General features: G+C 33.7%; 2 protein-coding genes and 1 long non-coding RNA gene across 3 annotated transcripts; 1 reads left to right on the top strand and 2 right to left on the bottom strand.

Annotated features, from left to right (window-relative positions):
• Nucleotides 1-104: 104 nt before the first annotated feature.
• LOC120173023 (zinc finger BED domain-containing protein DAYSLEEPER-like) lies at nucleotides 105-2,116 on the bottom strand. Its single transcript, XM_039180322.1, has 3 exons — nucleotides 775-2,116; nucleotides 625-698; nucleotides 105-449 (listed from the first exon to the last, which is right to left on the bottom strand). Exons 1-2 carry the CDS (start codon nucleotides 1,394-1,396, stop codon nucleotides 625-627), a joined length of 696 nt encoding a protein of 231 aa, XP_039036253.1. The 5' UTR covers nucleotides 1,397-2,116; the 3' UTR covers nucleotides 105-449.
• Nucleotides 2,117-4,998: 2,882 nt separating this feature from the next.
• On the top strand, nucleotides 4,999-6,398 carry LOC120173112 (mogroside IE synthase-like). Its single transcript, XM_039180387.1, has one exon. The coding sequence runs from the start codon at nucleotides 4,999-5,001 to the stop codon at nucleotides 6,376-6,378; it is 1,380 nt and encodes a 459-aa protein (XP_039036318.1). The 3' UTR covers nucleotides 6,379-6,398.
• A 1,512-nt stretch (nucleotides 6,399-7,910) lies between these two features.
• On the bottom strand, nucleotides 7,911-8,748 carry LOC120173099. The gene is made up of 4 exons (XR_005521021.1): nucleotides 8,663-8,748; nucleotides 8,445-8,569; nucleotides 8,198-8,329; nucleotides 7,911-7,925 (listed from the first exon to the last, which is right to left on the bottom strand). It is a non-coding gene; the product is annotated as an uncharacterized LOC120173099 (long non-coding RNA).
• Nucleotides 8,749-14,126: the final 5,378 nt, after the last annotated feature.

Genomic DNA, 14,126 nt, shown 5'->3' with positions numbered 1-14,126 from the left:
ACACAAATTTGAATATATCAAATGCTGCAATTCTTTAAGAGCTTAGCTTCAAAGCCTAATCACAGGCAGTTCAATCATAAGCTTCGTCAACACAAATAATTTGAAGTCGATGAAAACTCTAATATCAACATCGATTAACACCACTACACCATCACCAGTTTCTACAATACCTGGCAAAGTCTTAGGAAACAAATAACAAATTGCTCTGATCTTCCATCGGTGTTGTCATGAGCTCCAAAATCAGTCATATAAAGCTTCATTCTTTGCACAATCTTGGGCAGTCTGGGATCCATTTGTATGAGCCCGTTGCTCCATTTCCTTCAAACATTATGCTAGAGATGACTGATCTGCCACATTTGTTTGTAACTCTGATTCGTAACCGAGTCCATTGAATTTGTCGTCAGAATTTACTAGAAGCAAGTTGGCCCTTCTGCAGCACTTCAGATAAGCTGGAAGAGGAAGACCTAAGTTCAAAAAAACCTTCTGTATATTTTAACACAATCAAACATGCTACACGAGCATCTTAGTAGTATCGAGCATGCACGAAAGAACACCTTGAGTTGCATTGTTGGGCTTTCTTTTGCCCCTCAAAGAAGGCAGATATATGATTAAAACAACAATTACCTAATAATCATCATCACCATCACTAGAACTTGAGCTATCATCTTCGGGTCTGCTTTCCAAAGAGCCTGAACTTCCTACAGATGTTTTAAACAAACCAGTTATGCATAGGATAACAACAATTACTAAATGAATTCAAATAAGCCAACTTACTTGTCCTATCAGAAGCCAACATCCAATCTCGAAGACAAGCCAATGCTTGTAACATCTTTGGTTTTAAAGAACTACGATCAGCGCCAATCATTTGAGGACCAATGTCAAATGCACTGTCAGAAGCAATAGTGGACACCGGAATGGTTAAAACATCGCGAGCCATTCTTGAAAGCTCTGGATACCTCAGGGAGCATACAGTCCAATACTCTAAAACATCTATTTCACTGTTTAGATCATGGCTAGGCTCTTCTAAATAAAGATCGAGCTGAGACTTCTCCACTTGAGTTAGAAATCTGGCACTTTGAAAGGTTTCATAGTCTTCAAACCCATCATTATCATCTTTATCATTGGATATTTTACAGGTAGCAGCTGATAATTCGGTAGCATGAGAAGTGCGTGCAGAATTTTGCATGTATTCCTCGAACAAGCCATACAAAGTGTTAACACTTGCATTAACGTATTTCTCAGCGCCGCTACCATATAGTATCATATAACAATATTCAACAAACTTAATCTTATACCTAGAATCCAAGATCGCAGCACATGACAAGATCAATCTATACGCCGACCAGTATTGGTTCAATTTTGAGTGCATCTCCCTGACCATGCAAGTCAAAAACATTTCTGGACCTCCACCATATCAAGTAAGCGACTAAGAACTTTACATGCCGCTCTGAAATACAAATTTGAAGTCGGCTGTTTGTTTATAGAAAATACACTAGTCACCTCAAAAAAGACTTTCAGAAATTTGTACAAGACACTCATCTTTTCCCACTCGTGTCCTGATAATTTGTTTAGAAAGTTTTTGTCCTGCTCTGCCAAGTACACAAATGCACTTAGGAAGAAAGGTGAGATGATAATTGACAATGGAATTATAATAAAACTCTCAATACAACCAAATTCTCAGGCTTTTCAACTTTCAAAAGGAATCGAAAGCAGCGAATTTTCCAGTCTTCGTCCATCAAACAAGAAAGAGAGACGAAGTGAGAAAGCTGAGATAAGGGACAAATGAAATCCCTAAAACCCAAAACAAAATTGGAGTGAAAAGGGTTCGAACCTTAAATTGATATCGCCAAGCAAATACGCATCTGAAATCAAGAATCAGAACCATAAAACCCCTAAAAGAAAAGTGTTTCCTTTACATGAAGATGTGCCCCAAATTCCAAAAGCAAAAAGACATTCTTCTCGGTTTCATACTCAACTAAAACTTGATTCATTACAATTTACACGACGCCATGGACGACATAACTAAAGAGAGAAAGAGAGAGAGAGGGGTTGAAACAGATAAAGAGCAGATGGTCTAGTTTCCAACTCTCGATGTGCTAAGGCACTGTTCACAACAGAATACATGCTAACCCACATGGATAATGTTAACTAGGGGTGTTTAAATAACCGAATTAATTCGGTTAATCGATAGAATTAATTAGTTTGATTAATTCGGTTCGGTTATCGAATTAGTTCGGTCGATTAACGGTTAAGAAAATTTTTAGAATTCGGTTAACGGTTAATTCGGTTCGAATTCGGTTAATTAACCGAATTAACCGAATTAAATTTTAAATATTAAATATATTATATATAACATATGGACTCAACCCAAATCATTAAAAATCCAATTAATAATTTAAGATCTAATAACTTTTAAACTTAAATCAATATTAATTAATTAAAAAATTATATAAATTTTTTATTTTATAATTATATATTATTTAAATTAATTATAAACTGTTTTTTAATTAAAAAATATTAAATATATTATATATAACATATGAGCTAAGCCCAAACCATTTAAAACCCAATTAATAATTTAAGATTCAATAACTTTTAAACTTAAATCAATATTAATTAATTAAAAAATTTATCTAAAATTTTATTTTATAATTATTTATTATTTAAATTAATTATAAACTTTTTTTGAATTAAAAAATATTTAATTTTATATAAATTAGAAAATTTTATTAATTCGAAATTAACCGAATTAACCGAAATTTATTCGGTTCGGTTAATATGTTCGAAAAAAAATTCGGTTCGGTTAACGGTTAAAGAAAAAAAAAAGTTTATTTAATTCGGTTATGGTTAATTCGGTTCGGTCGGCCACCGTTTTAACCGAATGAACACCCCTAATGTTAACATATGGGTTAATTACTACCAGATCTTCCGGATTGGGACGGCCTTGGTGATTAGGGCACCTAAAATTCGACTAAAAAATGACGTAGTGGTTTCATTGGTTATATAGTGTAAATGAATATAGCGTTTGGTGAATTGTTTGTAAATTGTTTGTATAATATTTATTTATGTTAGTTTATTATGTTAAATAAACGAGTATGAATAAATTTTTATGTTCATTTAATAAATGAACGAATACAAACAGAGGTGTGTTCGGTTCATTTATATTCTTAAAAACAAGCTCATTTATATGCTCATTTTTTTTATTTTGAATATTAGTGAAAGTACATACTAAAATTTAATATATGATGAAATTTGGAGTTTAAACTATGAATCCCAGGAAATTTAAGAACTAATTGTGTAATTTTACCATTTTCCCTATTATAACACAAAGAAAAACCTTTTCTCGTCGTTTTCTTTTCCCTTTTATTCTAAACGAACATGTTTGGGAATGATAAACGAACGCTAAACAAACATGTTCGCGAACAATAAACGAATATGTTCACGAACGCTAAACAAACATATAAACGAACATCAAACGAACATCAAACGAACACGTTTGGAAAAATTAAAATAAACGAACAACAACGCAATATTAAAAAATTAAACGAACATGAACACATTCAAAAATAAACAAACGAACACGAACATTATCTTGTTCATTCAAGCTCGATTCATTTACACCCCTACTAGTTACCGATCAAAAAAATTAACCAAGTATTAATTTCAAGGGTAAAGTACACAAATAGCCCCTCGACTATTAAAATTTATAAAATAGTCCATTGATTATAACAAATAGCCCCTCGACTATTAAAATTTATAAAATAGTCCATTGATTATAGGGTGTTGGTTTGTGAGTCCCTCAACTATTGAAAGTTATAAAATGGTCATCTAACTATTCATATGTTCCAAACTCGTCATTTTCTGTTAAAAAATGATAGTAATATGAGTTGGATGTTAACCTATTGACTAGGATATGACTAGCATATCTCAACCAACATATTACCAACCAGATCATACTACCATTAATTTTTAATGAAGAAATATAATTTTAAAATATATGAATAATCATATAATCATTTATAACTTTTAATATTCAATAAACCCAGCAAAATAATGTATCGTAGTCAAGGATTCTTTTAAAGGTGGGCTTACATATATATTTATATTAGGACCTGAGTTTGGCTCGCATGCCTAACAAATCGAGACCAATATCATGTAAGATACCAAACCCTAAGAGCAATCACTTGACTATTATTAATAACACTCCAATATGGAATCAAACCCTAACAGCAATCTCTTGTACCATTCATCTTCTAATTAAAATTACCATCAACAACACTAATTCAAATCGAATATTACATATATTTGTTATAAAACAAATCTTTTAATATAATTGTATTCATTTATAGTATCAAGATTTGAACTTTAACTCGACCTATATTAAGATTAATTTGATCCAATTCTGAATTGTTAACCAAAAACAAAAACCAAGTAATTAACGTCGGAGATGAAGATAATAGTGTGGCTGCCTAGCTTCCACAACTTGCACAACATGTGTTATATCTAGTGAAATGTGGATATAGAGGTGTTTATAGGTAGGATTGAACAAAATTTATCTAGGCTAAAAAAAAAGTATTTATTTTTATTTTTATATTGAGTTGTTTAATTTATTTGAGTTAAGTTAGCTTTTGAATTTCAATTAAGTTTTTATTTTATTAATTTGAAAATCAAAATTTAAGACCAAGTCGTTTTGATATTTAACTAAATAATTTAAATATTAAATATAATTTTTTAAATAAATTATTTGATAAATATATTATAATAATATTAACTTTTAAACTGAACTAGTGATTAGTTGACAGTCTAAGAGTTTAAATAATTTTATAGATATCATGCATGCATACGGGATTTGGGAGGAAAGTTAGGCAAGAAGTAAATGTTCAATTCAATATCAATATTTTTAAGATTAATTTGGTTAAATAAGACATAAAGATAATGAAGTTCTGTCATGCTATATATAGAGAGAGAAAGAGTTGAAAATCTGATATGAATAAGAAAATGAAGATCAAAGAAGAAAATGTTAGGGAAACTCAGCCTCAGGTCCTGGTATTGCCATTCCCGACTCAAGGCCACATCAACCCAATGCTACAATTCGCAAAACGCCTGGCTTCAAAAGGACTCCGAGTCTCACTCGTAACCTTCTGTGGCAACAAATCCATGGAAATCAAAGCCAAAGGTTCCGTCAAGCTCGAGCCCGTTTTCGACGACCTCGGAGCCGATAGCGTTATGGAGAAAAGCATCGACGATTACCTCGGCCGCCTCGAAGCCGTCGTCGCCTTGAGATTACCACAAATCATGGCTAGACTCGGCATGTCAAAGTCGAGTTGCCTCGTTTATGACTCGGTCTTATCATGGGCGCTGGATATAGCTAAGCAGCAAGGCGTTTATGGAGCTGAGTTCTTCACTTTTTCTTGTGCCGTGAGTACTATCTACTACAATCTCCACCAAGGGTTGATTAAGGTTCCCGTTGTTGAGCCTTGTCTGTCCATGGCGGGCTTGCCTTTGCTTCGACCTCATGACTTGCCGTCTTTCGTTTCTGACATAGAAGCTTATCCGACGTTGACGCACCTTTTAACTAATCAGTTCTCCAGCTTCAAGAAAGCCGACTGGGTTTTCTTCAATACGTTCACAAGGTTGGAAAATGAGGTTGTAAAGTGGATGGCGTACCAGAGGCCGATCAAGACAATCGGACCCACGGTTCCTTCCAAGTACCTAGACAACCGAGTTGATGACGATAACGATTACGGCATTAACTTATTCAAGCCCGAGTTAGACATTTGTGCCAACTGGTTGAACTCTAAGCAAACCGGTTCAGTCGTTTACGTATCATTCGGAAGCTTGGCGGCTCCAGGAGGAGATCAAATGGAGGAGTTAGCAATGGGTTTAAAGAGAAGCGGAAGAAACTTCTTGTGGGTCGTCAGAGAATCTGAACAGAAAAAGATTCCGGCCAACTTCGTTGAAGAAACTTCAGAGAAAGGGCTTGTAGTTTCATGGAGCCCTCAGCTGGAAGTGCTGAGTCATAAATCGGTGGGGTGCTTTATGAGTCACTGCGGTTGGAACTCGACGATAGAAGCACTGAGCTTGGGGGTGCCTATGGTGGCGCTGCCGCAATGGACGGATCAAACGACGAATGCTAAATTCATTGTGGATATATGGCGAGTGGGAATCAGAGCCGAGATTGATGGAAAAGGAATCATCGGTAAAGAAGAGATAGAGAGATGTATAAGGGAAGTCATGGAAGGAGATGGAAGTGAAGAAATGAAAAGGAATGCAATGAATTGGAAGAAATTGACGACAGAGGCTGTCAGTGAAGGTGGAAGCTCAGACAACAACATAATTGAGTTTATAGCTCAACTTACATGCAAACCCCATGCTTAGCTTTACATGATATAGATTATATTACAAGGTAGTAAGGTACTGAAAAATTGATGGGGTGAAAGGAGATTAATGCATTATTAGTTGCTAAAGCATATTATCAAATTGTGGTTGGGGATTTTGTTGCGGATGCAGTTGCGGTATCGCGGTTGCAGATGCTGCGGACGTTATGTAACGTGTTGCGGCTGTTGCGGGCGTGATCTCTTCCTCAAAAATCACAATACGTCTAAAATATTATATTTATACATTTTACAGTTATATTTTAATATATTAATATTAATATACTCTTTTAATATTTTATTTTGAAAATAAAAATTTAATTTCATAGATAAAAATTTATTAAAAATAAATATAAACCATAGAAGTATCATATTGGATAATGGGTAATAACAATTATAATGTTAATGAATAACATATAAATAATATCACTAAAATTATATCAAATTTTTATATTGTAACATAAAAATGTTCATTTTACATAACTTAGAAAGAAAAAAAAAACATAACTACAAATATAAAAATTTTATATCTTACAGTTCATCATCTAAAATGAATGGCGTGGTGGATCTAAAGCATTTTCATCTTCGTGATTGTCTTGGTTTTGATTTCTTCCTATTCCATGTGAAGAAGACATCACATTAGGTGCATCGTAAGATGCATCATTGATAGGAAACATGTTGAATGATAAAATTTTATAGTAAATATATTAGATAAAATTTTATAGTTTCATAGTAAATAGATAAAATACATATACTATTATAGTATTATAAAGTGAATTTCTCTCTTATACAAAATTTATATAATAATAAATAAACATATAATTATGATACTTAATGTTAATATAAAAATTTAATTTAAAATTAATCACGTCAATTTTAGATATAAGAAAATTTAATTTAAATTTAAATTAATTTAATTTTAAAATAACATTAATAAATAATTTAATTAATTAAAATATAAGTAACAAATTTTAAACATAACTATTACAATATTATTAATGATATATATTTATAATCCAATTTTAAGAATTAAATTAGAACAATTCATCTATGTAATTTTATATTTCAGATAATTTAAAGTTTGTTGCGGCGTTGCGGCGCAATTTATAGCGTGTTGCGGTGTTACGTAACGGTTTTTGACCGCAACAATCATGATATGGTTCCCTTATCGCGTTGCGCCGATATTGCGTCACGATAACCTTAAAAGACGTTACGATGCGGGCGTTACGCTGCGTTGCGGCTGCAGTTTAGTACTATGTGTTGAAGTAATAATTTAATTGAAGGGATCATATTGCGATAATCCAAGGACTTGGGATTAATTATTCCATTGGAAAGATGATTATGTAAGCTGTTGTATACAAAAAAGAAAGGGACCAAAAAAAGAAGAGGGGGCGGGGGAGTTCATCATTTTCTTTCAATGACAGCATGGTTTTGTACTTTGCTCAAATCAAAGTATTACTACATCATACATTCTTTAAGATGAAGCTTCCAAAACTCGAACTCGAATTCAAACTCGAAGTCTCCCTCGAAATCTTTCCTTCCCCTTATTTCCTGCAAAGATGGGCTGAATTGGAATGCATTAGAATTCAGAACTCGGAAGAGTAAGAGCAATGAAGGACTTCAGCAGACTCGGATTTGTGTCTTGGATTAATACGAGTCTTCCACCATCGCCCTGAACCCGAGTCTTAGCAACATAGATTATAATAGTATTTGAGAGGGAAATTTTGAGTTCATGATATGTCAAGGTACTCCAAATAGCATTTCATTCATATGTAACGTATGGAAACTACCGGTGAACGAAAACTTCGGTGATTGGAGCACACCAAGGAAGCTTGAAAGTGTCTTTCCACCACCCTTGTTTCGTGCAACCTGAAACTATTTAGTCTAATCGTACGATGATTTCCGAAAAAGTCGGTCTTACTAGAGGTTCTGGATCCCAGCATTCTGCAATAAGCCTGTTCATATAGTCATAGGAGTAAAACTTAGAATACTTGTAAGCATTTAGTCATACATGATAACTGCACTTTTTCCTGGTGAGACGAGAGACAATCTTTTCGCTCCTAGACTTACTCTCTTTATTCCGGAGGGTAACTTTTCGATTTGGTCTCGAGTGGCGGTCTCTGTTGTTCGAAACACATCAATTTCACCGCCTCTTCTGCAGGCTTAGATCGGAAAGGCACTCCCCCTTCAGTCATCTGAATTCATATAGGAACAGATAGGAAAAGCAGTCAATACCCTGGAAAATCCCGGTATTCACAAGGAATAGAACTATTTGGGATACCATGTACCTCATATAGCATAATACCGAAAGAATATGCATCAACACTTCGATCGAATATCATATCTTTCCGAATTTCTGGTACCATATATATATATCTATAATAAAAAACCAACTCGTTAGTAGTTCAACTGTTTGCTGAAAGACTACATGTATTGTACTCGTTAGTAGTTCACCTGGTGGAGGGACCGGTGAAAGGAGGAGGAGAGTAATCAAAGGAAGGCATTTTGGGAACCGTAACAACGTCCTTTTAAGCCGCCTGAGAGAAGAACCGCCGCCACCGATGAGAGTACTTAGTTTCCGACAATCGCCTCGTCGCCGGAATGAATCTCTGAATCTTTTGAGAGGCCAAAAAAAGAACAATAAAAAAAGTTGCGAAAATATAGGACCGTGATTGGGCAGTTAAGTAAGGGCTTATATAGCAAACTGGAGTTCTGCTGACGTGGGATCGAGTTAGTTTGTTTACTGGCGCGTAACTTGGTTTTACAGAAGTACCCCTCTCTTCTTTAAAATTACACTTTTATTGATATATTATTTTAACTATATTCCTTTTAATTATGTAAGTACTCTAGGCGTTTTTACCCGAAAATTACTTTGACAAAAATTAATTATATGTCAGATGCCGTTTCAAAAAATGTTACTGATTTAATATTTTTTTTAATAAGGTACGGATCATCATCCGCACCTCTCACAGACGTGGCACCAGTTCAGGTAAGGCGTCAATGATGATTCGTGTATTTCTGAGATAGATGTTAAATCTGTAAAATTTCTTAAAATTATATCTAATAGGTAATTAATTTATGTTAGGTGATTGTTGTGTAAAAACGTCAACTTTCTTTATTTTTTTTGGGCAAAAAAAAATGTCTACATTAAAATTTTTAAATATGCTTTTGTAAATTATTTTATAGCTCAAAAAATTTTGGTTTTTGCATGAAATTACACAATACAATTATATTTACCAATTATCACTTGACACTTTCTAATGACTTTTTGACCCTTTAAAAATCCTATATGTATAGTATAGTCTAGGAAAACTTTGTTTTAACCCTTTTAAAATCTTATACTTATAATATAGTCTAGAAAAACTTTGAGGGTAAGTAATTTAAAATATGAATAATTTTATAAAAGTTTTATAATTTGTATTTCTTTTTCAAAATGATGATGATGATAATAACAATAAAGAACTATTTTATAATTTAAAAAATTATAAATTTCATATATTTTTAAAAAATTTCTTAACTTTTAAAATTAATTGTTTAAAAATATAAAAAAATATTAAAATAAACTTTTAATTACAATTGAAGAATCAAATAAATTATTATTCATTAATTATTATTTTTAACAACAATTAATAATGTGTATTCATTTTTAATAAAATTATAATTTAATATTTATTTTATATTTTTTAAAATTAATATTAGAAATAATATTTTAAATATATAGGTGATATTTTTTAGCTTTACCTTCTTTTTCATTGAATTTTGTTACATGTTTAAAGAGTAACACAAATGAAAGGAAAATATTTAGATTTTATGTATGTATTTATATTTTTCTTTTAGAAACATTTTACCATAATTTTTCTTAATTACTTTGAATAATAGAAGAATAAATGATTAATTTGAATTATAACTCATATATATACTCCATTAATTGGTCGATGATGATGATAATAACGAAAAATATTTTATATTAATTTATAATTGATTTTTAATACAATAATTGAAAATACATGAGTTATAATTAAACCAAATACTTTAATATGTTTTAGTTTCATCATTGGTTTTTTTAAAAAAATATTTTTTATATATTTGATTCATTTTATTTTGATAATTGAGTCATTAATTTGTATTTTTTTACTCGCATCACACATTAATAAAAATTTAATGAGTTCATGCTAGTGAACCTTTAAATATATGCCATCCCTTTAAACAGCGTATCTCCTTAAATCAACAGTGGTTTATAAGAATTCACTAATTATCCCTTTAATCAGCGTATCAGAAACATATTAAAATATATATTTATAAGAATTTTATACTATATATATATATATATATTATCTCAATGTATTTAAGAATAACTTTGAAGCTCAATTAAATTTAAAAGAGAAAATAACCTCAGTGACCAAAAATGCCTTATAATATACGAATTTAACCAACTTTTTTTGGATTTGCCAAAATGACCAACAAATTCGCAACGCGAACTCCAATTTCGTAACCCAGTTTCCAATTTCGCAACGCGAATTTGTAAATCGCAACACAGAAGTCAAATTCACAACGCGGTAGTCAAATTCGCAACACAAAGTCAAATTCGCAACGCGATAGTCAAATTCGCAACACAAAAGTCAAATTCGCAACTCGAATTTGTAAATCGCAACACAGAAGTCAAATTCGCAACGCGAAAGTCAAACGTTTTTACGCGAAACACAATATTAATTTCGCAACACAAATGTAAACAGTATTATCGCAAATCATCTCTAACCTAAAACCCTAAATCACAACTCAGTCCTATCTCCATCTCTCACTCTCTACGGCGACATCTGTCCCCATCTCCGACGAAATCCGTCTATCTCCATCTCTCAGAGCAACCCTCACAACCATTCACGTTCAGAAATGGAAAATCAACCACCGAGGGTTAGTTTTTTTAATCTCTTATTTTTATTTTGAAATTTTTGTATTATTATTAGATTTTTCTTATATTTATGATAAATTTACTGGTAATTTCAATATATATAGATTAATCATTTCACCGAGATTGCTTAGTAAATTCATTCGGTTGCTACCAATACTGCTAAACTGCTTAGTATTTGTCTTTGTTTTATCTTTTTATTGAAGAAACCCTAAATCACAACACAAAAATCACAACACGAAAATGAAAATCGCAACGCGATTTTAGTTTCGCGTTGCGATTTTCATTTTCGCATTGCGAATTTAAGTTTCAGAAACTTCTTTTATTTTGCAAATTGAAACTTGAATGAATTGTATTACTTCAACCAAAAAACAAAGACAAATACTAACTTCACAGTGTTGCTAATTTAAGTTTCAAGAATAAACTACTACTCTTTATGTTGTCCTTGAACCTGCACTAAACCTATATGTTGTCCTTTTAAATGTTTATATAAGTGCTTACTTCTGGAATTTTATCTGATGCATTATGTGAACTATGATGGAATAATGACTTGGTTGAATACCGTGCTAGTTTGAAACATATTTGGCTTTGTTTTCACTGTTTAATATCATGTCTGTTTATAGTGTATAATAAGGAGTTTTTGGTATATCTAACTGTATGTTTATTGTTTTTGTAGAAATTTTTTTGGCTGCATTGACCTTAAGGAATAAATTAAGCCTAGCCACTAAAATTGTGTCGACACTTACACCTCTACAAAGAAAATTTTTTGAGGATACTTGCTTCGGGCTATGGCTGAAAGTGCAACATACGGGTGGAGATGCTATGTTGGCACATTTGTTTCTTCAGACCATGACTAACGATCTACCCGAGGGGATACAACATGGTGATGAGGAGATATGGTTTCATTTTCCTCCGGCACATACTTGTTTTGGGCGGGAGGAGTTTTGCTTAATCATTGGTCTACGCTTCGGACACGATGATGTAGGTCGGTACACTAGTCATATCGCCCGCCCTTCATGGTTATCTCGGGTTTTTCCTGAGCTGGCAAAGTCGAAGCCGAGTTTACACGTCGACGACTTGAAGAGATTATTTGATAAAGATGGTTTTACTCGGATCGATGACCTTGATGTTGTCTGAGTATGCCATTTATTACTTTTGCATGCCGACTTTTTAGGCAAAGAGGGCAGACAACCTATCTCTGATGACCTAATATTTTTGGTAGAGGACCTAAATGCATGGAACCTATTTCCGTGGGGTTCATATCTATGGAAAGCTACCTGGAATAAGTTGTCATTTGCCTTTGAGGACCGAAAAAGTTTGTGGGGCGATGGTTCTAAATACACTTTGACATGCTTTACTTGGGCCTTTAAGGTAAGAATTTCTATATAATGTTTCCAAAATTATAATTAATTATTTAATAATTACTAATGTTTGTGTATTATATTGTTTGTATATTTGGATATTTGAGGCTTTTCCCAGCATGCGGACATATGAGATAAAAAGATCAAATGATATTCCTAGGGCTATTACCTGAAGAGGATCCGCATGTTGGATTGGGAAGAGTTACTCCCATATACGACGATGAATGATGTAAGTTAACACACAAATAATACCATATATAAACAAGTTATTACTAGTACAAGTTTAACTTTGTTTGAGCTTTTATATTGTTAGGAGGCCAACTATCCATTACAGAGGCTGACACCCACAGAGGCTGAGCTTGCCACTGATTGGTGGCGCGCTAGTAAGCGGTATTTTGATGGGACGGATGATGAGCACCCCCTACTTCGAGAGCCATCACCTGATCGAGCCGATTCTACAGCTCGACACCCGGAGCCATCACCTAATCGAGCCTCTTCTCCACCTCCACCATCACCTCATGATAGGCGACCGGCAAAGAGGCCACGACATTTATCTCCCTTGTTCTCCACCTCTACTAGATGAGTTAGGGGAATTACGTGATGAGGTCGGTACTTTACGTCATGAGGTCGGTACTTTACGTGAAGATAATGGTGCATGGCGTGATGAGGTTCGATCTTTACGTGGTGAGGTGGATTTTTTACGCGATGACAATGGTGCGCTACGTGGTGAGGTATCTACTTTACGTGATAAGGTTGTCGCTCTACGCGAGATTGTTTCATTGTTATAGAATGAGGTTCATACTCTACGCAATGAGGTAAATTTGTTTAATACTATACTAAAAATGCAAATAACCTTTTTTCGGTATTATTTATTTATTTATTTATTTATTTACTGATTTATGTATTAATTTATTTTTAGCGGCCCGATAAGGTAGATGTTTTACGTCGGGTTTTTCTTGCACGATGGGGTTCATGCATCAGACATCGTGCACGTGTCATTACGTCTCCGTTCACCCCACTAGTGCCAAGACTCCGTAAGAATAAGCCTGATGCACCTATCATCATTCAAGAGGCGCCTCCTATCATTCAAGAGGCCCCTTTCATCATCGAAGAAACCCCTCCCACCGTTCAAGAGGCCCCTGTCATCGTTCAAGAGGTCCTGCCCGCCGTTCAAGATCCCGATTCACATGGCGTCATAAGTCGACATATTGATAAACCCCCTCCCATGCCCGATATGATGGATCCGAGTTGGCTTTCGTATGTGCTACCGACCAGTACCATTCCTCGGAGGAGAGAGAAACACTGCCGGAAATAATTACGGATAATACCCTTTGGGCTAAGACCGCAGTTGATTTTTATCTACATGAGCGGAGCAAGGGGTGTTATTCTGACCTATGCCAAATCGATGATGCTATTCATTTGTTTCTTGAATGGTCTTGGTGGGGTATTTTATTAGGGGTTGAAGATAATGGCTATCTCGAAGGGGGT

Source organism: Hibiscus syriacus, unplaced genomic scaffold (assembly GCF_006381635.1).
Source record: "Hibiscus syriacus cultivar Baekdansim isolate YM2019G1 unplaced genomic scaffold, ASM638163v2 tig00111941_pilon, whole genome shotgun sequence".
Classification (NCBI taxonomy): domain Eukaryota; kingdom Viridiplantae; phylum Streptophyta; class Magnoliopsida; order Malvales; family Malvaceae; genus Hibiscus; species Hibiscus syriacus.
The sequence above is the reverse complement of the archived record's forward strand: the minus strand, read 5'-3'. Positions and strand labels throughout refer to the sequence as shown.

Bases quoted from the DNA above. Each gene is read 5' to 3' on its own strand.
- LOC120173023 (XM_039180322.1), bottom strand. From the start codon at position 1,396: ATGTTTTTGACTTGCATGGTCAGGGAGATGCACTCAAAATTGAACCAA. The intron at 699-774 runs GTAAGTTGGCTT...AAACATCTGTAG, and splicing joins GTTGGCTTCTGATAGGACAA to GAAGTTCAGGCTCTTTGGAA.
- LOC120173112 (XM_039180387.1), top strand. From the start codon at position 4,999: ATGAAGATCAAAGAAGAAAATGTTAGGGAAACTCAGCCTCAGGTCCTG.